The sequence below is a fragment of the Lucilia cuprina genome, chromosome 6, assembly GCF_022045245.1.
Source record: "Lucilia cuprina isolate Lc7/37 chromosome 6, ASM2204524v1, whole genome shotgun sequence".
NCBI lineage: Eukaryota > Metazoa > Arthropoda > Insecta > Diptera > Calliphoridae > Lucilia > Lucilia cuprina.
The window spans coordinates 39,161,476-39,187,111 of NC_060954.1; the positions used below are offsets into that span (position 1 = coordinate 39,161,476).

General features: G+C 31.5%; 3 protein-coding genes across 9 annotated transcripts in view; all 3 read left to right on the forward strand.

The window, feature by feature from the left end:
• LOC111680077 lies at positions 1–5,533 on the forward strand. 6 transcript variants are annotated; one of them, XM_046955057.1, is made up of 4 exons: positions 1–103; positions 1,554–1,733; positions 3,954–5,208; positions 5,278–5,533. In XM_046955057.1, exons 2-4 carry the CDS (start codon positions 1,663–1,665, stop codon positions 5,350–5,352), a joined length of 1,401 nt encoding a protein of 466 aa, XP_046811013.1. In that variant the 5' UTR covers positions 1–103; positions 1,554–1,662; the 3' UTR covers positions 5,353–5,533. The 6 variants fall into 6 exon arrangements, with proteins under 6 accessions (XP_046811013.1, XP_046811012.1, XP_046811009.1 ...); XM_046955056.1 differs by having other exon boundaries at positions 16–170; XM_046955053.1 differs by having other exon boundaries at positions 22–625; positions 1,413–1,733.
• A 2,886-nt stretch (positions 5,534–8,419) lies between these two features.
• On the forward strand, positions 8,420–10,142 carry LOC111680075 (retinol dehydrogenase 13-like). Its single transcript, XM_023441695.2, has 6 exons — positions 8,420–8,630; positions 8,688–8,853; positions 8,916–9,013; positions 9,119–9,275; positions 9,338–9,506; positions 9,745–10,142. Exons 1-6 carry the CDS (start codon positions 8,542–8,544, stop codon positions 10,050–10,052), a joined length of 987 nt encoding a protein of 328 aa, XP_023297463.1. The 5' UTR covers positions 8,420–8,541; the 3' UTR covers positions 10,053–10,142.
• A 1,253-nt stretch (positions 10,143–11,395) lies between these two features.
• The window catches only part of LOC111680069, a 46,902-nt gene continuing 32,661 nt past the window's right edge, over positions 11,396–25,636 (forward strand). The window contains exons 1-2 of one of the 2 annotated variants that reach the window (XM_046953818.1): positions 11,396–12,284; positions 18,888–19,378. In XM_046953818.1, the coding sequence (XP_046809774.1) occupies positions 19,213–19,378 (166 nt within the window). In that variant the 5' untranslated portion in view covers positions 11,396–12,284; positions 18,888–19,212. The remainder of the gene's footprint in view (positions 12,285–18,887; positions 19,379–25,636) is intronic. The other variant, XM_023441688.2, reaches the window with a different exon arrangement.

The window sequence follows — 25,636 nt, forward strand, 5'->3', positions numbered from 1 at the left end:
CATGTTAGTACTCGTTGTGTTCTCATAGTACAATATTCAGTCAGTTGTATATCGGGGTGTTATCAAGCAGTGTATTTTTCTTGCTTGATATTGTTTATTGGTTGTGCGTCATAACTCCATTAAAAAATTTGCTTAAAAAAGTTTAGGAGACCATTGAATGAGTTTACGAAGTGATCATATTACTTATGTAGATCCATAGACAAAGTACATTATATAGATTGCGCATCTTATAAAAGACCTCGTTTTTATAAAAATTTTAATCGCTTATTTAAGGTTTATTACGCACATTTTTCATACAAAATTTCTACAATAAACCTTTAATAACTTCATTATGTATGAATATGGGGAAAGAATATGTGTACATTATAACAAACCGCACATCGAAATGCGCAATCTATATTACACTTCCCTACGTACATATGTATGTATGTAGTATATGTATACTTTTTGGCATTACTCATGATAACTAAAGTACCAGAGCTGTAAATGAATCATTCATTTTTGAATTAACTCGTGAATTAATAGTGAATTGAATTAGTCCATAACTGACCATATATCAGCCGTATAAGGCTCATTTATAAAGGGACAAAATTCAAAACGGATATATTTTGTACATAAAAAACAAGTAATATTTCTATATTCGGCTGTGCCGAATCTTATATACCCTTCACCAAGTATGTTTTAAAAAACATTTTTATTTATCTCTGCACACATGTCACAAATAACATACACACAAACAAATATAAACTGTAGCAGAAAGAAATATTAACCGTTGTACTGTAATACCACCGTCAAACTGTATTAACATCCTCAAACAAATATAAGATGTATTACCAACATATTACTGCTTTATCTCCTTGTTCTTGTTGTACCCACTTACCTTCGTGAGAACAGAACAGCATGTAAACATACAAAAAATAAATACACAGCTGAATAAAACCAAATACATCTCCACACGCACATGTACATCTTTATCAAATTCACAGTGTTGTTGTTGTTTTTTTAACAAAGCATGAAAAATATATGGCTTTTTTCTCCGTTATTTATAGACCGATTTTGCTGATTTTAAATATCGATCTTCTCGAAAGCATGTCTAACTGAATTATTGAAGATTCGGATTTCGCCGATATCTGTGGACCTCTAAAAACTGATTTCAACAGACAGACAGACAGACGGACATGGCTTAATCGACTATCTATAAGGATCCAGAATATATATACTTTATAGGGTCGGAAAATTATATTATAGAAATTACAAACGGAATGACAAACATATATATACCCTTCTTACGAAGGTGAAGGGTATAACAATAATACTTTTACAATCCCTGACCAACCTATCATATTCATGGTCCAATTGATTGTACTATTCTTAAAATGTGTCTTAATATAATTATATTCATTCCAAATAAGACCATAATTGATTATATACAAAGTCCACTTCTAAAAAATTACTTAATCGTAAATAACTCATAAAATAATAATGATTACTGATGTATATATAAACAAATAATATTTTTAATTTATTTGGGATCGATCCATAATTCCAACCAGATTCTAATTGCTGACCAGTCCGCGAGATTATACAAACGAATTGGTTATGTCATATTTTCAACTAGACCAGAAGTAAAACAAATATCTACATGAATTGAAGATCTAAAAAATGAAGTCATTATTGAAGAGAGCATTTCCAAAGCATAATATTACAATGTCTCAGAAGAAATCCGTTGAATCGTAAGTCCTTTAAAATCGCTTATTTATTTAGATAGTTTCATAAAACCAACATATATATTTTCAAAAATGTCTTTTTTCTCGTACCAAAGAGATGAGAAATACATATTTTATATATATTTATCATATGTACATTAGATCGACTCAGAAAAATCGTTTTTTACTAATCCTTTTTGTATATAAAGTAAGCTTTTAATATTATAAAGATTAAGAAGATCAGAGATTTGCTTGTAGGGCTCGAAGTAGAGGTCTTTCTGGTGATTAGCAGCGGAAATATTAACTCAAACTTAGGGAATTATTGTATTACGAGAAGGGTTACCAAATTGAAGTTGTTCTACCGTCTCTAATTAAGTTTATTTAGAGGATTTAAGAATCTAGTGGCTCAGTAAAGCTTAAAGGTTTACTTCTCTTGGCTTTACTGATGCCATTAATAGTGCTCTACAAGAGGCTCTAAACATCATTAGTTATCTATATAACATTTTGTAGTTAGTGTGGCGGCTAGGAATCTACTAAGGGCCAATATTTAGGTTAAGGATTGCTTGAGAGTTTAAGCGCCCAATGGAGGTGGATTAAACTTCAGAATGAAATGCAAAAGGCTAAACAGCTGATGCAAAAATATTAATATAATTTTTACATAAAAATAAACATTAAAATTATTGATTAATCGATTAGTATAAATAATAGGTTTGTTAGTTAGTTAGTTAGTTTGAATGGAGGATGTATATACATCAAATCCGAAAAAATACACCTCGGCCTCTATCGGGCCTGTTGTGCGCTCCTCAACCAGTGTCTTAGGTGGGAATCGAACCCACCACCTCCGGTCTACCAGACTAGAACACTAATCACAAACCTACCGAAGGCCACCGCTTTCTGTTGTTTTGCAGGGCATCACTGTGAAGTTTAATCTTGTATTCAAAAACATTAAATTGGATTAAGATCACAATCAAATTATTTTTAGATTAAATATTCTGATTCGATTGCCAACTGAAAAACCCGCTCTAAATGCCAATTGAAAATCAGATTAGTTAATCTAAAAATAAATTGATTCTAATGTTAATTCCCCTTTAATGTTTTTGAGTATAAGATTAAACTTCGCAGTGTTGCCATACAAAACAACAGAAAACGTTACTGTTATAAAAACAATGCATGTTTTATAGAGAAGAAAAAGAATGTAAATATAATATGAACATTAAACAAAACTTAAAACAAAAAATGTATTGTCATTCGTAATTTGGCTCTAAGTGAGGAAAGATCGTCGTGCGTCATTGTCATTATCTCTTAAGGGTAATCAGGCCTCTGTCTTCGAGCGAAAAGGAAATTTTATTAACTTTTTTTGAATCAGCTGTTTACATTTTTTGCATTTTTTCCTTAAATTTAAACCATTTCCAATTGAGAACTCAAAAACAACTTTCGAGGACTAATTTTAATTTAATCCTTTACCTAAAGATTGACCTTTAGTTAGTACCCACTATGTACATCAAAGTTAAGATTTTGCCATAATTATACCCTACACCACTTTAGTGGTGTAGGGTATATCCAATATACCAATCGGCTTAGAATCATTTTCTGAGTCGATTATGCTATGTCCGTCCGTCCGTCCGTCTGGCTGGCTGTCCATGTAAACCTTGTGCAGGCCGCAATTTTCATATAATTGGATGAAATTTGGCACACACGCTTCTCTTAGCCCAAGGACGAAGCCTATTTAAATGGTTAGAATCGGTCTATTATTTCGTCTAGCCCCCATACAACCGTACCCCCCAAATAGGGCCTTTTGGTTCGACAAAACTTAGTTTTATAGAACTTTAAATGACAGTACCGATTTTTGTAATGATCGGGCATCATTTGACCTTATCCCCCATACAAACTCCCCTTCAGAAAATGACTTAATGGTCAAAATTCACTTACAAACACTAATAACACTTTTAAATTCTACATAAATAATATTGAAGAAGACTTAACTCCCCCTACCAACATTTTTAAGGATAGGGCCATATTTTGCCCTACTCCCCTTTGAGCCCTCTTAAAAAATCTCTTTTTTTACGAAAAAAAAAGTAAAAATATTCCGAAATAAAGTTAAAAAAAACAAATCAAATGCTTCATTTTTTATATAATCCCCATTTTTCATATCATATGGTCGGCTACGCCCGACTATAATGAAAGAGTCGATCTAACGTACGTATGTATATAAATATTTTAAGTTTAGATATTTAATCTTATTTTTAGCCATCCTAATGAAGAAATCGTAGAAAAAATACCCAACGATAGCGAAGACTTAAACTATTTCAAAATACTTCCTGTGGAAATTTTACATAAAATATTTAATTTGTGTGAATTGCGCGATCAACTAATATTGGCGAAAGTTTCGAAACATTGTCGAGATATTATTGCAGCAATTTACAAAACAAAATATAAATTTATGTACTGTAACTATTTTAAAGATTATAGTAAATTAAAGGATCAGGAACTAATCGAGTTCTTTAGACTATGCGGAGATTTTGTCGAATGTTTACATTTGGTAACGCATTTTTCTTCGCGTTTCTGTGGCGAAGATCCAAAGATATATGAGAACTATTTACATTTTCACAAATTGTTTACACATTGTATACGGTACTTTAAGAATCTATGTGAGTTAAAAATTTACGGAAATGCATTTCCAGATTCAACAATACTGGAATTAGCTAAACATTGCAAAAAATTGAAATCAATAACTTTTACGACAATGGAAAATGGTTTATTTCAAGGCAAACATCTTCACCAATTGGAAGCTATAGAAAACTTGAATTTAAAATTTTGTCATCGTTTAGATCCTAAACATCTGTTGGCAGTAAGTCAAAAGAGACATTTGAAAATGTTAAATTTATTGGGATGTTATAGACTTTCCGAAATGTCCCCAATTTTACAATTGTGCAATCATTGGCGTTATTTGGAGACTTTAGTTTTATTTGCTATCACAAGTGACAAACAATTTCTTAAGGCCATTATTGATTTGCCCTCGTTAAAATCTCTACAATTTAACTGGGTCGATATAAGCCCCGTGAGGCCAGTGTTGAATTTTGAAGAAAACTTTTTCTTAACACTTTCTGAGCATCAATACAAATCGGAAAAACTGAAATACATAAAATTTACAAATGAACAAACTTATTCGCACTGTATGATAGAAAAATGCTCGCAAAAAGAATATGCTAAAATGAAAGAAAGTTTACATGCCAGACTACCGTTTGAGCATTGGTCCATGGAAAAATTCAATTTGATATCTTTGACATTAAAAAGTTTTAAAAATTTACATACAATTAACTTCCATTATTGGCGACCCTTATCTAATGAACAGTTAATAAATTTAGTGAAAATGAATTCCAATCTACAATTTATCAAAATTGATGGTTGTCCTGAAGCTGGAGACATTGACCTTAAGAACCAATGGATGGATCCGAAATGTAAATTACAATTGGAAAGTATTCTAACGCTGGATGAAGTTAAGGTTTGAAAAATTTATATATTTTATTGTTTTTTATACATATGTAAATCTTAATCTAACGGTTAATTACAGAATATATATGATAATGTTGTAAAACGTACCGACCATGCCGGAAGAGAACGAAGCATTTGTTGTCACTTTGAATAACTGCTTCAAGAGAATGTTGAGAATTATTTCGTTTTTCGATATCTCGAAGAAATATAAATAAAGTTGTTCTCATACTGTTAAATCGTCTCAAATATGACCAAAAACTTTTAACTTTAATTAATGTTATATGTTAAATGTATTGTATTTTTGTAATATCAAATAAAAATTTCGTAAAATTGAATCTTTCTTATTTTTTAGCGCACTTTCCCTGCTTTAGGAATGTCGGTAATTGTATATAGAAAATGAGAAAACATCCACAATTTTGTTTCAATATGATTTCGTATGAGTTGAAATCATTATATATAAGAGCAATTCCGTATATCAATTAAGGACCAATCTTTAGGTGAAGGATTAGGGATTAAATTAAAATTAATCCTCGTAAGTTGTTTTTGACTACTCAGGGCGAGTTTTTCTGATAAAGATAATCTTCATTCTTTGGTTAAACTTGGTTTAATATATGTTTCGTGTTTTTCAGTTTTCAGTAAAGTTACTTATTATCTTAGTTTAACTGAGTGTAATTGACCAATTAAACTCAAGTTATAAGTGAGAAAATACAATTAACAAAAACAATAAAATAATGATTTCGGAAGAACAAAAACTTTATATTTTATGTAAATTGCAATTTTCGGATTTATTTTGTTTTATTTATTAAACATTTTTCCAAAATTGTCCATTTAACAAAAGTATTGTTTGCAAAAAACAGCTGTTTTATGTTTTTGAGTGAAAAGTTGGCAATACTAACAAAGTTAACTGAATTAAATCTAAATCTGAAAAACACAATCATCGGTTAAAGTCCGCCTAAATTTGTTCCGAGTTTAATCTAACAGCAAGTTAAGCCTAGTTTAACTGAGGAGTAAGAAACCCGCCCTCAATCAGCTAATTTTGTTTGTTAGTTTAAGCACCCAATGGAGGTGGTTTAAACTTGAGCAAGAAATGCAAAAATGTAAGCAGCTGATGGCAAAATAATGCAATCTAGTGGATAGATATGTACATAAAAGCCTAAACGTGATTTGGCCCTTTTAGGGCGGGTTTCTTACTCCTAAGTTAAACTAGGCTTAACTTGCTGTTAGATTAAACTCGGAACAAATTTAGGCGGACTTTAACCGATGATTGTGTTTTTCAGTTTTAGATTTAAGCTCAGTTAACTTTGTTAGTATTGCCAACTATTCACTCAAAAACAAAAAAATGAACAGCTGTTTTTTGCAAACAATACTTTTGTAAAATGGAAAATTTTGGAAAAATGTTAAATAAACATTTAAAAATAAATAAATGAAACAAAAAAAAACAGAAAATTGCAATTTACTGAAAATATTAAGTTTTTGTTCTTCCGAAATCATTGTTTTATTGTTTTTGTTAATTGTGTTTTCTCACTTATAACTTGAGTTTAATTGGCCACTTTTTTCATAGACGATAGTCGAGTTATCGACTTTTTTGGAACAAAATAATCGACTTTGTAAATAAAAGTCGAAAAGTCGGAAAGAGTCGACAAAAGTCGGAAAAAGTCAAAAATATAAAGAAGTCGGAAAAACTCAAAAAATTGTAACAAATAGAAAAAATATAAATAAATTTTTTTATCTCTAATTTTTATCGGGTATTTATCATAAAATCAGCTGTTTGTTTTCATTGGTTGTATACACATGAAAAATAAAATTACAAAAAAGTAAATAAATAGTGGTGTTGCCACTTAATCACCAAAATCTCCAATTTTTTCTCTGCCGTTGCTATTATTTGTTGCTATCTGGACGGACGTAAAATATATAACTTAATTTGTTAAAGTAATGTAACAAACATAGAAAAATAAATAGAAGTGTTACTGAGAGTAAGAAATATTACTCTCTCACATGTACAGGTTCTGTGTGAATTTAATACAATTGTATGAGTATTTTTATTTTTGTTTACATAAAATAACAAAAATATGAAAGTACAAAATGTATCCGAATACATCATACCCTACCACTTTGCGAGTAAGTAGCAATAAGTTATTTAGTATTTTTTAATGTAGAAGTTATATTCAAGAGATTGATGTTTGCTTAATTAATGAATGTACTACTCATTATAACAATATATAGTCAAAATTTCGTATATATAAAATTTGTTGAGTCGAATTTGATAAATACCCTATTCTTGTTAGCATGTACCGCTTACAAAAAAGTTCAATAGGCTAATTTATGGGCGGATTACATCATTACATCGACGCAGGTGTTACAAACTTTAAGACATAAAAACAAATACCGTTCTTATTGGTGTGGTGTAGGGTGTATTTAGACAGCATTTGGTCTGCTTTGAAATTAACAATAATCGTTCATATCAAGCGTTAATTTTAGCATTAGCACAATTCCTTTGGCAAAATAGCCCCTGCTGCTGCAATAAACACTGCTAAAAGTTAAGTTTTCCCATAAAATTATTGAAAACATTTTCAGAAAAAAACAAATTTTTCAATCGTTTTTATTTTTTTAATATAATTTTCAAGTGTCAATATTGACTCAACCCAGCAAACACAAAGAGTTTATTTAAAATTAAGAATAATTTTTAATGAAGATCTTTCTTACATTGGTCAACTTATATTGAATAAAAATGGCTAATTCAAAACATTATTTCATAAAATATCGAAATATAATATCAAACAAAAATATAAAAACTTTTTAAACGAAAGAGTTTGTGTTTGTTGGGTTAAATATTTTTCAACTAATACATTCTCACGACTTAGGTTTTTGACAGCAGACTTAGGTTATGTCATACTCAGTTTCAGTTCTATGTATACCTTTTCTATGGTAACAAACGTATTTTTGTATCATACACACACTCTAATATTCCAAAAAATGAAAAAATCAACAACATGGCGATGAACTGTTAAAACGAATTACGAATGCATCATAGAAACGGGTTTATTGGCTATCGTCATTCAGAGGCCAAATTAAGTAATTCCACTGTTTGTGGAAACACGGTATAATTTTCGTTGTTTTTGTTTACATTATCGCTGAAATCGCAAAGAAAATTGCTTGAATAGCATCACTTAATCTACCAGCTGTGTTTTTAGCTCAACAGCTGTTTCAGTATACTATTTTCGCCGTACTTAACCGGAACAATTGCAATTAAAATATTAACAAAAATTTAATTAAGTCATATTTATAAATCTTTTTTTTAACAATTTGAACATTTGACTTAAAAAGCTTTTATTGTTGTGATAAAATGCAAGGTTTATTTAAATTTCTTAAAAGTCGTCCAGTGTTTTGGTTAAGTGTTACCGGCACAACAGTGGGTGTAGCATGTTTTGTTAAGTAAGCATCAGTTTAATAACAATTATCAATAATAATTTTAATATTTCAATATTGTAGAGACTTAATGCAAGGTGGAAAATTTACCAAGAAAACTAAGGCTGAGGGAAAAGTTGTAATAGTAACCGGTTCAAATACTGGCATTGGAAAAGAAACTGTTAGAGAGCTGGCTAAAAGGGGAGCCAAAGTTTATATGGCCTGTAGGGATATGAATAAATGTGAAGAGGTTTGTTAGAAATGCAGAAGAATAATAAAAACAAACTCAATTAATTCTAAGCTTCTTTAAAGGCCCGCGAAGAAATCGTTTTAGAAAGTCGCAACAAGTATGTTTACTGCCGGGAATGTGATTTGGCCTCAATGGAATCGATACGTAAATTTGCTGAAAAGTAAGTTGTAGAAAATACTTATTATGTTTCATTCTAATCTGGTCAGATTTGAAAGTTTTACTGGAAATCGTTTCTGTATTCGTAAATTGTAATTCTTTTTTTTAGCTTTAAGAAGGAACAAGATCGTTTAGATATTTTAATTAATAACGCTGGCGTTATGCGTTGTCCTCGTTCTTTGACTAAAGACGGCTTCGAAATGCAATTGGGTGTAAATCATATGGGTCACTTTTTGCTTACAAATCTTTTATTGGACTTACTTAAAGTAGGTATTAATGATGATATAAAACTTAATAATTACACTTACAAATTTATTTTTATATTTAGAAATCTTCGCCTAGTCGTATAGTTGTATTATCCAGTTTGGCTCATACTCGTGGTGAAATTAATATTGGTGATTTGAATAGTGAAAAATCCTACGACGAAGGCAAAGCTTACAATCAAAGTAAATTGGCGAATGTATTGTTTACACGAGAATTAGCCAAGAGATTAGAGGGTAAGTTTGATTTATGATTTGGAAACTTGGATTGTTAGAAAAATTGAATGAAAAAATATACATATTGAAAACTCTAGATCTTAGGAATTAAAAAATACTGTTTATTTTGCTAATTTACTAGATTTTGTATTTTTTAAATGATCTAAATATTTATCTTTATTGCCGTCCTATACTCCATATCTCCGAAAAGTCGCTGCCAATAGTCAAACTTTATAAATTATTATTTTTACTTTTGCAGGCACTGGTGTCACTGTAAATGCTCTACATCCCGGTGTTGTTGATACCGAACTTTTCCGTCACATGGGCTTCTTTAATTCATTCTTTGCCAGCCTTATATTTAAGCCTTTGGCATGGCCATTCCTTAAGTCTCCCCAAAATGGAGCACAAACCACATTGTATGCTGCCTTAGACGAAGATTTGGCTAATGTTAGCGGTCAATACTTTAGTGATTGTGAAATTAAGGATGTTGCACCACAAGCAAAAGACGAAACATTAGGAAAATGGCTGTGGGCTGTAAGTGAGAAATGGACCAAGTTGACTAGTTAAACACAAAAACGAATTGATGTTGGAGTTTTTGTTTTAATAAAGTAATTGGCATTTTTTTAATATAAAAATAATTTTATTTTGGAAAACAGAGTATGTTTTTACAATTAGTCATTTCCGTACTAAAATTTCTATTTATAACGTTGTTTATCTAAGTACTTCTGACTAGTTCAGAATAGAACCTACGAAACTGATTAGTAGAGAAACAGAACTATCTAACGATCTCACGACAATTGGATTTCGCTACGCAACGACCCGAGTCATACCCGGCCAACGATTTTCAACTCAGCGACAGATGTATCAACCGAAAGTTTTATCCCTAGGAACAACAACAACTAATTAACCAACTAACTAACTACTTACTAACTACTACTTAAGTAAGAAAGAAAGTTAGTAGTAGTTAGTAAGTTAGTTAGTTATTTAGGTAATTAGTTAGTTAATTAGTTAGTTAGTTAGCTAGTTAGTTAGACATAATGTTCATGGCATTTTAAAATGTCTTAATTTCCATGGACATTGTGATACTTTTAAAACAGAAATGTATTGGAAAATTTGTTTAGAATTTAAGAAAGGGGCACACTTATCCTCTAAAGAATTTCTCCTAAATTTAGTGTATGTTACATTTTGGATTACTTTTAAAAAGTGTCCTGGATACTATCCAGTGGATAGCAGGCCTTCGGCCGGGCGGTTTCAAACTCTAGGGAACTTCAAATACCGGCTTCGGTAAAATAAGCCTTTGTTTGATAAATAGACTCTTTGAAATCCATGGACTTTCTGTAGAATTGCTCTTGGAGATTGTAACACTTTTGAAGTTGTCATAATGTTTATGGACATTTTAAATTCTGGGGTATTTCGAATACCGAATTCGGTAAATTTAGTTTTTTTTTTGTGTTAAATGGACTTTTTTAAATTCATGAAATTTATGTCACTTTGTTCATGGCCATGCTTTACGTTTTTTACATATTTCCTTCGCTAGATGTTTAAAACTAACGGTTTTTTCTCCTTTCTTTTATTGTTATCAATCGCTGTCTTAGGTACAACTCTGTGTTTTGTTTCATTTTAGTAATCATGTCAGCTGTTTACCTAAAAAATAGTTCCTCTTGTTTACAAATTTAAACTGTCAAATTCCATTATGGTTTTAGCAGTAAAATATAAAACAACTGTTTAACTTTGACATACTAAATTCATGAGAAAAAGCAAATTTCCATTTGGTTTTTAACACCCTAAACAACTGCTGCCATCTGGTATGAATTTATTTTAGTAAAATGCATTACATATAGTAACGAAATAACAGAACATAACGGAATTAGAAAATAATATTTTTTGACAATACTCGACGGCATGAATTCGCCGTAAAATCAGTTGTTGCGCGACGTTTCCTATTGAAGGTTCGTTTCGTGGCTTTTCTCTTTAAACTTTTTTGGGTTGTTGCTACAAAAAAACACAAGAAATATCTAATTTTTATACAAAAGTATTTACTTAAATAAGTAATAGTGTTCAAAATAATAGAAATTATTAAAAAAAAGAAAATTTCCACAAAGTGTTAAGGCTTAAAAATAAAAGTGCAAAAAGAAGAAATTCGTTGCTTTTTTTACCACGTCTCAAATTTCTTTTTGTCTTTCATATTTTATAAATTTTTCTACATTTGTGTGTTAACAACACCTTTCTATTAGTAAGCAACTAAAGTAAAAAAAAAAAACACAACAACAACAATAACAACAGCAGCTCGGCAAAAGCAATAGCAGCAAATTAATAAAACGACGTAGTTGTTGTAGTTAATTTCAAAGTCTTCGAATTGTATATTTAAATAAAACAAAAGCAAAATTTAAAAAAATAAAAAAAAAGTGGCCTTATGAATAATTAATTAAAAAATATCTAGTTAAAGTTTAATACGAAACTTAGTGTGAAAGTAACCAAAAAAAGTTGAAATTTTTTTATATAAAAAAATTATTACAAAACAAAAGGTTTTGCAAACGAAATTACAAAAAAAATCCTGTACACGAGGATCTGTATCGTGTTGTTTTTAAAACGAAAGAAAAGAAAATCCTACTGTAAAAAAGTTCCACCTTTAAGTGCTCTTATTATATAAAAATCAAAAATAATTAAAAGCAACAAAATCTACTATCATTTGTTGTTGTTATTTTTACCCCCCTCACACTACAAAACATACATATCATCATTGCTACTTGGTCAACCTTAGCTGCTGAGACAAACGCGAATACCAGGTAAAGTCTGTTGGTAAGCTAAACTCTTTTATGGTTAAAAGTCGGACAATAAAGAACAAATTTAAAGAAAACAGACAAAAGTATTAAAAACGCGTTCTTTGCAGTTTCATTAAACCCAAAAGAAGAGCAACTGAAAAAAACACGAATATTGTTTAATTATCATAACCTATTTTTTGTTTGAATTTTTATCATCTTATCTATAATAATTGTTTTAGTTTAGTTTAGGTATTTTTTTCTAGTTTTGCAAAAATATTTTTACGATTATTTTCAATTATTTTTATTCTATCTTATTATTCATTCTTTACACACTCAGTCTTCTTAGTATGTTGTCTTTGTTGTTGTTTTTTGTTTTTAGCATGTGTGTTGTTTACATACATACAAACTTGCACTCAGCATATAAAGAAGAATAAGAGATAGAGATAAACTTCTTACTCTCCGACCGCAATCTGCTTAAACTTGTTGTTTCTTCTTATTTGAATGATGACAGGTTTTTATTACATGTTTGTTTACATTCTTAAGATTTTTTTTAGCGATTTTACATGGTGGTTTTTTGTTGTGTTTAAAAAAACGTTGATCTTTATTTAAATAAATTTCCTTTTCCAAAACAAAAAATCGAGCATTACCAAGGGATGAAACCGAAATATTAAGATTTCATTCAAAGCACCCCAGAACTTTCGAGGCCATGGACTTTATGACACACTTGATTGTGTAATAGTGTCCATGGACGTTATAACAATTTCAAAAGTGTCACAATGGCAATGAACAAATTGACATAAATTTAAAATAGTCCATTTAACACAAAGAAAAACTTTATTTATCTAAATCTGGTATTCGAAATACCCCAGAATTTAAAATGTCCATAAACACTATGACAATTTCAAAAGTATCACAATGTGCAACATACACTTAATTTAGGAGCAATTCTTTTCAGGATAAGTGTACCTTTCTTAAATTCTAAACAAATTTTCCAATATATTTTAGTTTTAAAAGTGTCACAATGTCCATAACATAATGACATTTCAAAAAAAAGTGACATAATGTCCATGACATTATGACATTTTAAAAAAGTGACATAATGTTCATGGACAATCTATGGACATAACGTCCATGGACACAATGGCACTTTTTGTGTGTCATAACATCCATGAATATTATGTCACTGGACATTATGACACGCCACGTAACTAAATCCATATAAATATTCTATTACGTAATGTTAACACATAAGGCCCACGAAAATCACAACTAACACGACAATAATTACGATAACGCGTTAGTTTAGGAAAGCTCTCCATTTTTCTTACCTTTGTTTTACAACTTTCTGAAGCTTAAACTTAACTGTAAAGGGAATTGCTTACTGGCAGGAGTTCAGCTTTACTAAGATCCTATAGGTCCCTTTGTATTGTCTGTAAGGAAAGATAGTAAGAGAGAGGGAAAGTGAGACGAGAAGGATTAATGAGATAGTCTAGAAGAAAGGGGATAAAGAAGACAAAATTAAGTGCAGAGCTGAACAGTCTCCTTGTTAATTGCACACATAATAATAGAATCGCAATCGGCTCATAAAAGTTTCTACATACTGTCATACGATCTGATATAAAATATTAAAAAAACTGTAAGGAACTAGTAAGCTCGGAATTTAAGGAGAATACTAACATTGTGATAAAATGTTTCCTCCATAACTAACGGCCTTCAAGCGAACCAGCCGATACATATTATACATTCTAAATATAGTACAGATAAAACATCTTTTGATTGATTTGATGATGAACCCATATCAATTCGATTTTTCTGACGCCCATTTCCAGATCGTGTTCGATACTCAAAACCAGAAACCAGTCCGTTTCGCCGAAAGTTCCCACGTTCTGCCTGAAAACCCGAGCAGATGTTAGGCAATTACAAAGGGACCAAAAGGACCCACGCGATAATGCGGTCTGTTTACTTTAATCAATCTGATAAAAGTCAAGGTTGTCGGAGAAAATGTCTGAGCCAGTAACTTTAACTGTTTTTGAACCGTCAGTGTAGTATAAAATCGCTTCTCGAATAACTTTTATTGCGTCGAAGTTTTCTTTTGGCAGTATTTTCATAAGCCAAACTGTTGCCAAAGAAATTATTAATCGTTTCTTCTATCAAAATTCGATATATATAGGGTATTTATCTTCTGACAGAATGTTTTGTTGACTCATTCAAATCTCTGTGGATACATTATTGGTTTTTCGATCTGTATCGCTAAAGAGTAATCTTTCATTTGAACCCATATAAAGTCTAAGGTCTGAAATTAAACTAGCCTTATGAGCCTGATGGCCCTATATGGTCCTATACTAGTCCACAGATTACTCTTGTACTTGTTTATAAACTAGTCTTAAGACTAGACCCTAGTTCAGTTCATAGGCTAGTGCGAAGATTAATTTATTAAATATTCAGTCGCAAGTCAATAGAGAAATCAAATCCATAGTTCAAAGACTAAACTATATCATGCCTAGTCCATAGACTAGACATTCAATACATAGACCATTCAATAGATTTGTCAATAAAATTTTCAATATATGTACTACTCTATTCAAAAGACTAGTCCATAGATCGGCCAATATACAAATGTGATGTGATACAAATGTGCATAGATTTGTCCACTCCAGCCGAAAAGTACCTAAAAGTAAAATTTTTAATAAAAGTTAGTCCCATTCATGCCTGTCTTAACCTAAATTTCGAATGCAATATATTCGCCATATTCAGTGCAATACAAGATAGTAAGAAATTTATTCGGTCCCTTGTTCTGATCTTCTTTTTTTAATTCTAATTTAAAATCTACCGTTATGAGTTTTTAACTAATTAATTTCTTTTAATAAAACCAATTAAAAAGAAACATTATATTATATTACAAAAATAGAAAAACATTCATACATCAACGATAGCTGTCAAAGTTAAAAACAAAATTCTTAATAGAATAATTCCAATACGACTACAGCAAATAAATATTTCTTTCTGACCACTCTGACATTTTTGTTTTGTTTTCTTTATTAATAAAATAAAATATTTTTCGCTTCCAATAAGTGTGTCATTCACTCATTTACCTGTCGGCGTACTGATTCATACATTTTTCTCGCGCGCACTTTTATTAACAGCTGCTGCTTCTTCTTTTACTTCTTTTTTAGTATTTTTGCTTGTGCTGCCATTGCCAGCCGATTTGGCCGCAATGTTCACACGCAAAACACTAAATACTGTTTCATATGAGTTTCGTTGAAAAAGAATCTAAAAGAATTGTATAAAAGAAAAAAACCAAAAGAAATACTATACAGAGAGCTAGCCATCAGACAATAAGCACTTTACTAAAATCAAAATGTAAAGCAAAACTATCGGACAAAGACTTTGTTTATTTTATTCCTCTTTAACAAATTCTCTCAACACGATTTAACAAACAATTACAAACAAGATATATTTATTTGTTGCAAAAAAATTAAAAAAGAAACTAATAAAATAAAAATAATTTGCAAAAAGAAATATACAAAACTTTCACATTTTACTAAAAACAAATCTATTATACTCTCTCTTCTTGAAAGAGAGTGAGATAACTTTGTGTTCGGTCAAGTTTGTTTGTGAAGTACCCTAATGCAAAGTGTTTTGGGAAACTTTACGAATCGTTTTTAATAATAATAATAATTAAGGTTGACTAGAGGTTACTGGAAAACTTTATATAGTTCCCTTTGAAGGTAATTTAGTGCTGCTACGTATAATGTGGAATAACATGGCTGCCAAATAGAAAATAATTTTGATGTTATCCTGGCAATGATAAATAGTGCCCGCTATCCTGTGTGAACACTCGTTGTATAATTTTAGAACAATTTGGAAACTATAATGTCTTCAGTCTGATCATGCAGTTTCCAATAAGTATGACTAAAACGATTGTTACACATTTTCTGAACATTTTACTGACAACGTTGTCAGATTTGACAACCGTGTACTACGGCTTTTTTGTAAAAGTTCACTGCGCACAAAAAATCATGTAGAGTCGAAGGCACTGCGTTTTGACAGAGCAACTCCACTTGTTAGATGTACTATTGTTTATTTTTAAATAAATCAAGCTTTTGTATGTGTAAAATCTCAGGAGTTCATTAAGTTTAGGTAGAGGTCACTAAGTTTGAGTAGAGGTCACTAAGTTTGAATATGAAGTAATTACCAAGGAATCACTTTCTCTTTGATGTATGACTTTTTATATAATTGTTATTGTTCTGTCGTTTGAAAGTGTTTCAACTGAGACTATCGTTCTTAACTGTCGCATTACTGAAAACTGTTCTACAATGTTTCCTTAGCTCTATTGTTTTCACCATAGTTTTTGTCACAAAAATGCTTCTTAGGCTTCAGCATAGAGAGCTTAGCCTCTTACAAGCCATCTGCCTTCAACTAGTCAGTTCTTCTCTGTAGGATGCCGGACGATCTAGTTTAAGTTGCATAATGATTCTAGAAAGATCATGCAATCTTCAGTGAAGAATCCGATATGATAATATCAGAATCTGTTTTCTGATGTTATCATATCGATCATCTTAATGTTTCTCATCGCAAGTAATGGTTCGATGCAAAAATTATTTCCTTTTATAGATTTCATGCACAATTGTCTTTCAAAGACTCTTTGCTATAATTCGTATTTAACCGAAAAACTTTGAAGCTACGGCTAGAGTAGCTCCTGGTGATTTCGCAAGCTCTTGTTGAGTTTGACAATAATCCCCATGGATTAATATCTCGCTTTTCAAACATTTCATTTTTGACAAAACTAGGTGATCTTAATCTTTTGTGTCACCACTTGAGAACCTCACATCCATATCTCGCACATTAAAACTAATAAAACACATTTGTTCTTGTTGTTCTAACAGCTCGACTGTGGGCGATAGTTCTTTCCTGGGGAAAAAACTTTCGGTTGATACAGCTGTCGCTGTGTTGACAATCTTTGGGAAGTTTATTTATTCAACGCATCATTTGAGGTAGTTAGAAGATATTGGTTATGTCTTAGCTATTCTTGAATGGCTGAACCAGTTGTCTATAAAACTATGGACCGGATTATTACATACTTCAGTAATATTAATTCTAAAGTATCACCTCCAGCAATCAGTTGTGTATAGGTGAATCGTTCGATAGCAGCGAAGACACCTTCAGTAACGTGCACACTCATGTTCTTATCTAATCCTAAGACCAGTTTTATATTGATCGGACACTACGTAACTGGATCAACTATATGTTAAGAAACAGATGGATAAGCTGCTAGGACCACATAGATCTAATGGTATGACCCCGACGAGAGTAGGACGATAAGCCTCCTTTAGAATGAACAAGCCTTAGAGAACATATGTAGTGGACATTGCTTATCTGAAGCACATACTTTATAATTATTAGGCTTTCGTCGAAATAGTGATATTTTTCGGGATATAATGTCCCTCAAGAACAAGGCTTGGAAAATTCATAGGAATTACGAGCAGGAAACTGTGTTTCTAAATATATCGGACTGTAATACCTTCATAGATCACAATAATTGTGATCACATTAATAATGGTTTTAAACAACAAAACTTTTTGTCGTGAAAAGGAGAGCACAGGTGGCCTAGGTGTATTTCTTCGGATTTGATGTAGTATACATCATTCAAACAACCTTAGCTAACGTCCACGTTCCCACGACTATTGGATCTTCGCTCCAGAATGACTCGATTCCCAATTGGCCAAATATTGTCAACTCAGCAACAGCTGTATCAACTGGAAGTTTTTTTTGCCCAGAAAAGAACATCCAGTTACAGCCAAACTGTTACAACAGCAACCTAACGTCCAGCTATAGAATTTGCTTAATTTTAATGTCAACTTGTAAATAGAAATGTACTAATACCACTTTCCTTCGGTAGGGTGTAAACAGCTGTGTTTACATTTCAATCAAATTCGAAAGCGCAGACTCGTTCAATACACAGCTTGTGTTGTTGTTGTATTCCTTATCTAAAGGAATGTTGTGTTGTTGTTCTGCAGAAAAGCGAAAAGAGCATTTAGTTTTCATTCAACTTCCGTTTCCTTAACACAAGGATACTCGACATAAAGCGTTCATTTTACCACGTAAGTGTTGAACGAGTAACGGTTTTATATTTCTGCTGAACAATTTTTCATGATTTATTCGAATTATAAGACGACAGTGACGAGCCGTTTGGAACAGTTCGTTTGTCACAATTTCTGAGCTGACAATTATGTTAAGTTCTTTATGTTTTGAGAATGAGAAAAGTGGTTTTTGTATTCGTAACAAGTAGATTAGTGTAGTTTAGTGTGCTCGTACATGAGGTAGTGATAGTGGTTAATTATTTACAACATAAACGTGCTATAGAAATTCTTTTATACAAATTTCTTACTTAAGTTAATGTAAAATAAATTATATGTTCAAATGTAAATGTTTGGCAGCACAAAATAAAAACAAATAAAAAACCTTTTAACAAACTTTTTTTTCTGTTTTTGGTCTTAGCTCTTTATTTATTTATATGCAACAAAAATTTAAGATTTCTTATGAGTAAAATTTATTGCATAATTTGTTTATTTTTCTCTTATACACTTTTATTATATATTTAATATAATTTAATTTTCTTTTTTTTAATATTTCCTTTTAGATAACCAACTGAAAAAACCCACAAAATAAATATTATTTAAATAAAATTATCACTTATCAGTGTTTCCCTAACTGCCTTATCTAAACAAAAAAATAAAACAAATCAAAATAAATTTACATAAAACGTGAGCTTCCTATTTTAAATTTAATACAAATTTAATAAAAAAAATCAAATAATTAATTAAAATCGAACAAAAGTAACCGTTACAACGAAAAAGGTTGTGTTTTTAACTAAAACAAGCAAAATCAAAATTAATCTAAAGCAAGTTATTAAAGTTTAGAAAAAAAAACAACTTAAAGCCTTAAAAAAACAACAACCCCTCAACATGGAATCCATGGAATATGAAATGGCACGCAACATGACGTTGCTGTTCTTTTTAGAACGTTTGCTAGACAAAGGCGAACCTCGTACCGTTCACGACTTATCGTGTCAATTTGGCAATAAGGAATTCACCAAGGAAATGCGTCAAATTGCCGGTGGATCTCAGTCGGGTAAGTTTTTGCTTAAATTATATATTCTTTTTCACATTCGAAAATAATTTAAAAAATACGACATACAATGATACAATGCTACTATGCCGATTATGAATTGCCTAAATATTTTGAAATTTATATTAGTTTAATCTAATTATGATCAAAATTGGTCTTATACCGAATCATTCTAAGAAATTTGTGAATACATTGATAAATAGTTTTAGACCCCATTAAACGGATTCCTTTTCTTTTCTATACATTTCTCTTCATACCAAAGATCCATTGTGGAGAATTTTAGACGACGAGTAGGGTTTGAATAGACTTCAATTCTTTTCTATACATTTCTCTCTATAACAAAGTGTGATCTATTGTGGAGAATTTCTTTCTCTTAGAATTAAGAACCATAACAGATGGTTTTAGACGACTAATAGGGTTTGAACCATTTCCAATTCCTTTCTATACATTTCTTATCATACCTAAGTCTGAAGTAGAACGATACAAATAATTTTAATCATATGAAACAGAAAAGTTTTTGTTTCTAATCTGGACGATTGTTCGTTCACCTTAAACATCTTTGACATACTACAGATTATGAAAGGAGCTTGTGATCTGTATTTGTGTACTGTTAAGTAGTCAAGCGGAAGGTTTTGAACCGATCCTATCCTTTCTATACATTTCTCTTCATACCCTTAGTTATCTCTTGTGGATAATTTCTTTTTTTTAGAAGTGAATGCCTTGATATGTATATGATTTTAGATTGTATTGAGCCGATTCCTTTTCCTTTCTATATATTTCTTTTTATAGCAAAGATATATTGTGGAGAATTTCTTTCCCTTATAAAACTGAGTACCTTGAAAGATGGCTTTAGACGACTAATAGGGTTTGAACCGATTCCAATTCATTTCTATAAATTTCTTATCATACCTAAATGTGATCTATTGTGAAGAACATCATTATCTTTATGTTAGTTTAGAGGATGTTCTAGTCCAAGTAGAATGTTAATTGTGTAAAGATCTATGATCTATATATGATTCAATGGTCGTTTTAGGTTAAATAATATAGGGCAATCATCTAGACATTGTCTAATTTTGATCTTAAGGTGGTTGAACAGAAATCTAATTTTTACACTGAAGTTCCATGTTAATGAATATCTGTTTGGAGAGTCCAATGATGAAATCTCCATCATGGTGTATTGCAATCCCGGGGTAAAGAGGTGCTACCAATACCTCTTGTCTGCCGGGACTATAAACTGGTGATGTCAAATGTATCCTTGGCTTCGCCTCGGAATGATTTGGCATGAGGTCCATCCAGAGCACCATATAATCTGGCACTACGGGTAGCTAATTACCTGCAGGACATTGTCCTGGCTGGTCAGTTGGTTGAGGTTCCTTTGGGATCCACCTAGTGGCTGTGGTTTAATATCCAAAATCACGGGGAGACAAGGACTTATATATCCTATACCTAATAGGCTGAATAATTCTCTCTTCAAACAGGTCTGTGTGCAAAGCAGCGCATGCTGGATTCCTAAACCCGATTGGTATCTCTTACCGGTCGTGTAGTGGGACGCCAGTATATGCTGGGGAATTGTCAGGTCAGTATTCAATTGTTGCCTGTCATCCCGTAGAGCGTTTTTATGATCATGGGAAAGGAACTGATGGTAAAATTGGTAAAAGATCGGGAAAGTCTCCATCTCAACAGGATATATTGATACATGTTGCGTGACTATTTGTCGGGGCAATTATTGGAATTAATTGACTTTGGAAATTCCTATTTCCTTTGTTATATTGATCGGTTCATAAAAGAGGAATCCTGAACCATTTTGTTGGGTATTTCGGACTACTAAATATGTCTCTAAGTGCTGTTGCCAAAACAACAGAACCATCTCAGTAGTGTGGTTGCGTGGGCTTTAAGAGGTTAAGGAATGCACTGGAATGGGTCATTGGATAATTGAAATTACATTTTGAAAAATGCAATTCTTTCATTACATCATAAGGATGGTCACTTCCGCATTGCCGGAAGATTGATTTCTCCTGATGTTGGGACTCGTCACCCCCTTCTATTGACTTTAGACCAGTGATTGCTTTTTCCTTGTCGGGGTTCGCATTGGGGATTTAATCCTATGCTGCCTGTCATTCCGCAACCGGGCTGCTATGGCAACAGATTAGATAGAGTCCTAGGTGTATTTCTTCGGATTTGATGTATGTATGTACATCCTCCTTTCAAACTAACTATCATAATATGTTGTTCTTGGATTATGGTTACCACAATCATTTTATTTTCGTTGTGTATTAGTCTGTGTATTATCAATGAAATAAATGCGTTTTCTCTCTTTTAAAATCTAATTTGTTGAAATTTCTTGCTTAATGAGATAATTTCTTTATGGTCATATTTTGCTACCACTCCTAAAAAATTTTTATTTTATTGGAGGACAAGGCCTAACATAGTGTTTTGCAATATTTAATGCAATCACAACAATGTTTGAAACAAGACTTCATCATCAACTTCCCTCTTTATAAAAAAAAATCAAATAATAAGCTATTAAATTGGTAACTTGATAACGCGTTCAATGACATTCTACACATGCCATTGTCTTCATACACTTGTTATTATTTGTCAGATTTTTTTATTTAATATTATGCAGGTGTAACATGTCATTGCCTTCCTTGTGGCAACTATTCCAAAATACCACATTCAACAATGCTAAATACAAATATTTCAAATTCAATTTTCTATGCAACATTTTCCAACACCACAAATACGGCGACATATCAAAGTCATTAACATTCATTCGTTGGTACTTTTTTCTTGTTTTTGTTTTTTTTTTGACGAATCAAATAAAACTCTAAAAATAATATTAAATACATTTCACATGTACGTATATTTACATTTACGAGAAGCTGTAGTAAGTATTTTTACATTTTGTTTACATTAGAGGTTGTTTAAGTTTTTAAAAATCCCCTTTAAAATGGATTTGTTTTATTTAGGCATTTAGGTATTTAAATCGGTTTTATTAGTTTTTTTTATGTTACGTTTTATTTTATTTCGATTTGCTCTTTGATTTTTAACATGTTGCACTCAGTGTTTGTAAATTTGTATGTTCATTATGCCAGCATGCTACATTTGTTGTGGCGACTGTTTCCTGTGTTTTAAGTTCAATGTGTGTTCATTTATTCATTCATTCATTCATTCATTCATTCCCTCAATCACTCATTTATTCATTCAGTGTGTATGTGTGTGTGTGTGTGATTTTACTATATATTATTGTTTTCTTTAGTTGCCTCAGTTTAGTTGTTGACTTTTTGAGATATTTGACATTTCAGCGATATTTATTTTAAAATTTAAACAATTTTATCGACAGCTAGAAACATACTTTCGGAATTGAAAGGTGTTACATTTTTGAAATATGACAGGATATAAGGAATAGGAAGGGTCTCAAACAGCCCTTCATTTTGCACATGGATACCTTTAATTTTATATGAAACATAAAAGTATAATTACATTATGATTTTTTAGCAGTTTGTCAATTGACTTTGGAAATCACGAACCTCACGATCTTGGGCTGGAGGATGTACATATAAACATCAAATCCGAAAAAAATACACTTAGGCCTCTATCGGGCCTGTTGTGCGCTACTTAACCAGTGTCTCAGGTGGGAATCGAACCCACCACCTCCGGTCTAACAGATTAGAACACTAACCACTAACCTACCGAAGGCCACACGATCTTGTGTTAATTTGGAACAACTTTTCACACTGCTAATCACACTTTCAAATCAACCATCAATAATTTCAATTGTTCGCTTTAGAGCAACTTTGACCACTTTATTTAAAGCTTCCCATATTAGATTAGAAGAAGATTAATGGGTTGGCTTAGTCCAAATCTAATTTATGAACAATGACTTCTTAAAACTTGTTTTCTATTTCTATTAAGCAGTTAATTGATTTCAACACATTATCAACGCTTTCCAGTTCATCTAGAAATCTTACCTCTAGCTAGTTTTGAAACAAACTCTCTATCAGGGGTCAGTTGGAATCTCAAACTAGGGAATATGGTGGCAATGGAACCAGTTGTCCTGTTTTGAGCACATTTCAGAGTACAGATACTATTGAGTGATGTGGATTCGCGAATTTTGCCGAAAAATTCTCTGAACCAGCTGCGTGTCCCAACCACCATATATCTGTCTGTCATTTTGCCCATGATCATTTTTAATGAAAATGGAACCCTGTTAAATAATAGTTATTTTAGGGAAATCTTCGCTTATGTTGCCAATTTGACAGTTGTCATTTTGTGACTTGCTGCTACCAAAACAAAATAGCCATCTCAGCAGTGCAGTTTCGCTATCTTAAAAGGGTTAAGTATTGTACTTAGTCTCTAGAGGTTAGAGAGTTTTGGAATCGTTAGTGTCATCGTTGTAGTTCGCATCAAGTGTGATCGATAGTGTTCTATTGATTTAACTTTGAGATTTTGATTATATAGGTACTCCTTGTGGGGGCATAATTAACTTTTATTCATGTCAGTGTCATGCCTTTCATTCATACTTTTGGCACGAGTTTAGTTAGATCAAGTACTTGACTAAAGAGCTTTTTCGTGATCCGCCAGAGTGATTTCAAAAAATGCTAATTATGTACATATGTGTTCTGCTTTGAAGTTATTGGGGGATAAGTAATGGATTGTCAATAGTCCAACAAGTGGATTAAAAATACCATCGATATAATCCCATCGAGGTCTTCAGCATTAGTTGCAATAGTTACGGAATCTTTCGAAGATTATACCTTTATCGCTAGAAGTGGAGTTATGCTGTAGCCAAATTAACCGTTGTCATATTTTGACAGGCTGACAGTTTCGTTTCGCTATCTTAAAAAGTTGACTATTGTACTTAGGAGAGTCTCTAGAGGTTGGAGAGTTTCGGAATCGCTTGTGTCATCGTTGTAGTTCCCATCAAGTGTGATCGCTGAGGTTCTTTTAACTCAACTTTGTGATTATGTACTCCTTGTGGTGGCATCATTAGCTTTTACTCATCATGCTAAGGCATAGCTGAAGTTAGTGAAAGCTAAATTACTTGAGTAAAGAGCTTTGTCAGCTATGTAAGTGTCCTTTGAAAAAGACCATCGAGATAAGGCCATAAAAGACTTTTTAATATTGGTTTAATACACTTTATAATTTTAGTGTTCCAGCATTGGTTGGAATAGTAACGGAATCTTCAGAAGATCAACTTTTACTAATGACTACCATTGATTGATTGGAACTTCATCCTTAATTAAAGAGTAGAGTTATCTGCTAGTAGCCATTGCGTTTTTAACCGGATACTGAACCTAAGTATTCAACTAAAGAATTCCTGATTACCTCTATCTTTATATTATAAAAGATAAATCAAAAGAGGAATCTTACGTATATTCAATATGCCTCAAGCCGTACTCAATACGAACCTCCATTTCATGTAGGTTTAATTGAAATGATTATACGATCGATATTATTGATAGTTTAGTGTGCATCGAATATTTTCGAGTTATTACTTTTATTAAAAATCAAAAAAAAAACTAATCTATTTAATCTTCATGGTAATCAGAGAATAGTTCATACTGCTGCTAGCGTTATCCTTGTATTTTTCTATTTACAATTTCAATTTACTACTTTTAGCTCTCTAAATATCCTATAGTAAATCTTTCCATTATGCCACTGCGAAATTGTCATTCTTCCCTATGTCTCATTTATGGTTTTTAATATTTTTAATTTAAAATTCCATTTAGATGGTTTGAATATCATGACTCTATTGTAACATTAACATTGGTCGGTCCCCAAACAGTTATGAACTCATTATATAAAGTTTAATGCCATTTAACACACTTACGACTTGTGACTACTTGAATACAACAAAAAATACAAAGAAATAAAATAAATTTTGTAAAAAAAGGAAAAAGATGTCAACATAATTTTTGCACAAATGTCGTGCAGAAAAATAACAAGAATAGCAACAATAGAAATATGTATAACAACAACAACAGCAGCAACTAAAAAGGGGTATATGTATTATTTTGCGATATATTTTTAAATATGCAAAAAAAAGAAAAAATAATGACATTAACATCAATTTCAATTCACAAACACCCATTCGAGGCAAACAAAAAAATTATATTTAAATATTGAACACAAGACACAAAAAAACATAACAAATCCATGCGACAGCAACAATTTTTTCTATAATGGAAATGAAATAGAAATGTTGCAAAAAAACTTATACGTACATTTTATAAATAAGTACTATACTTAAGTTCCCTA

Coding starts and splice junctions, on each gene's coding strand:
- LOC111680077 (XM_046955057.1), top strand. CDS start 1,663: ATGAAGTCATTATTGAAGAGAGCATTTCCAAAGCATAATATTACAATG. Junction 1,734..3,953: donor CAGAAGAAATCCGTTGAATC/GTAAGTCCTTTA, acceptor TCTTATTTTTAG/CCATCCTAATGAAGAAATCG. Junction 5,209..5,277: donor TAACGCTGGATGAAGTTAAG/GTTTGAAAAATT, acceptor GGTTAATTACAG/AATATATATGATAATGTTGT.
- LOC111680075 (XM_023441695.2), top strand. CDS start 8,542: ATGCAAGGTTTATTTAAATTTCTTAAAAGTCGTCCAGTGTTTTGGTTA. Junction 8,631..8,687: donor GGTGTAGCATGTTTTGTTAA/GTAAGCATCAGT, acceptor TCAATATTGTAG/AGACTTAATGCAAGGTGGAA. Junction 9,014..9,118: donor ATACGTAAATTTGCTGAAAA/GTAAGTTGTAGA, acceptor TCTTTTTTTTAG/CTTTAAGAAGGAACAAGATC.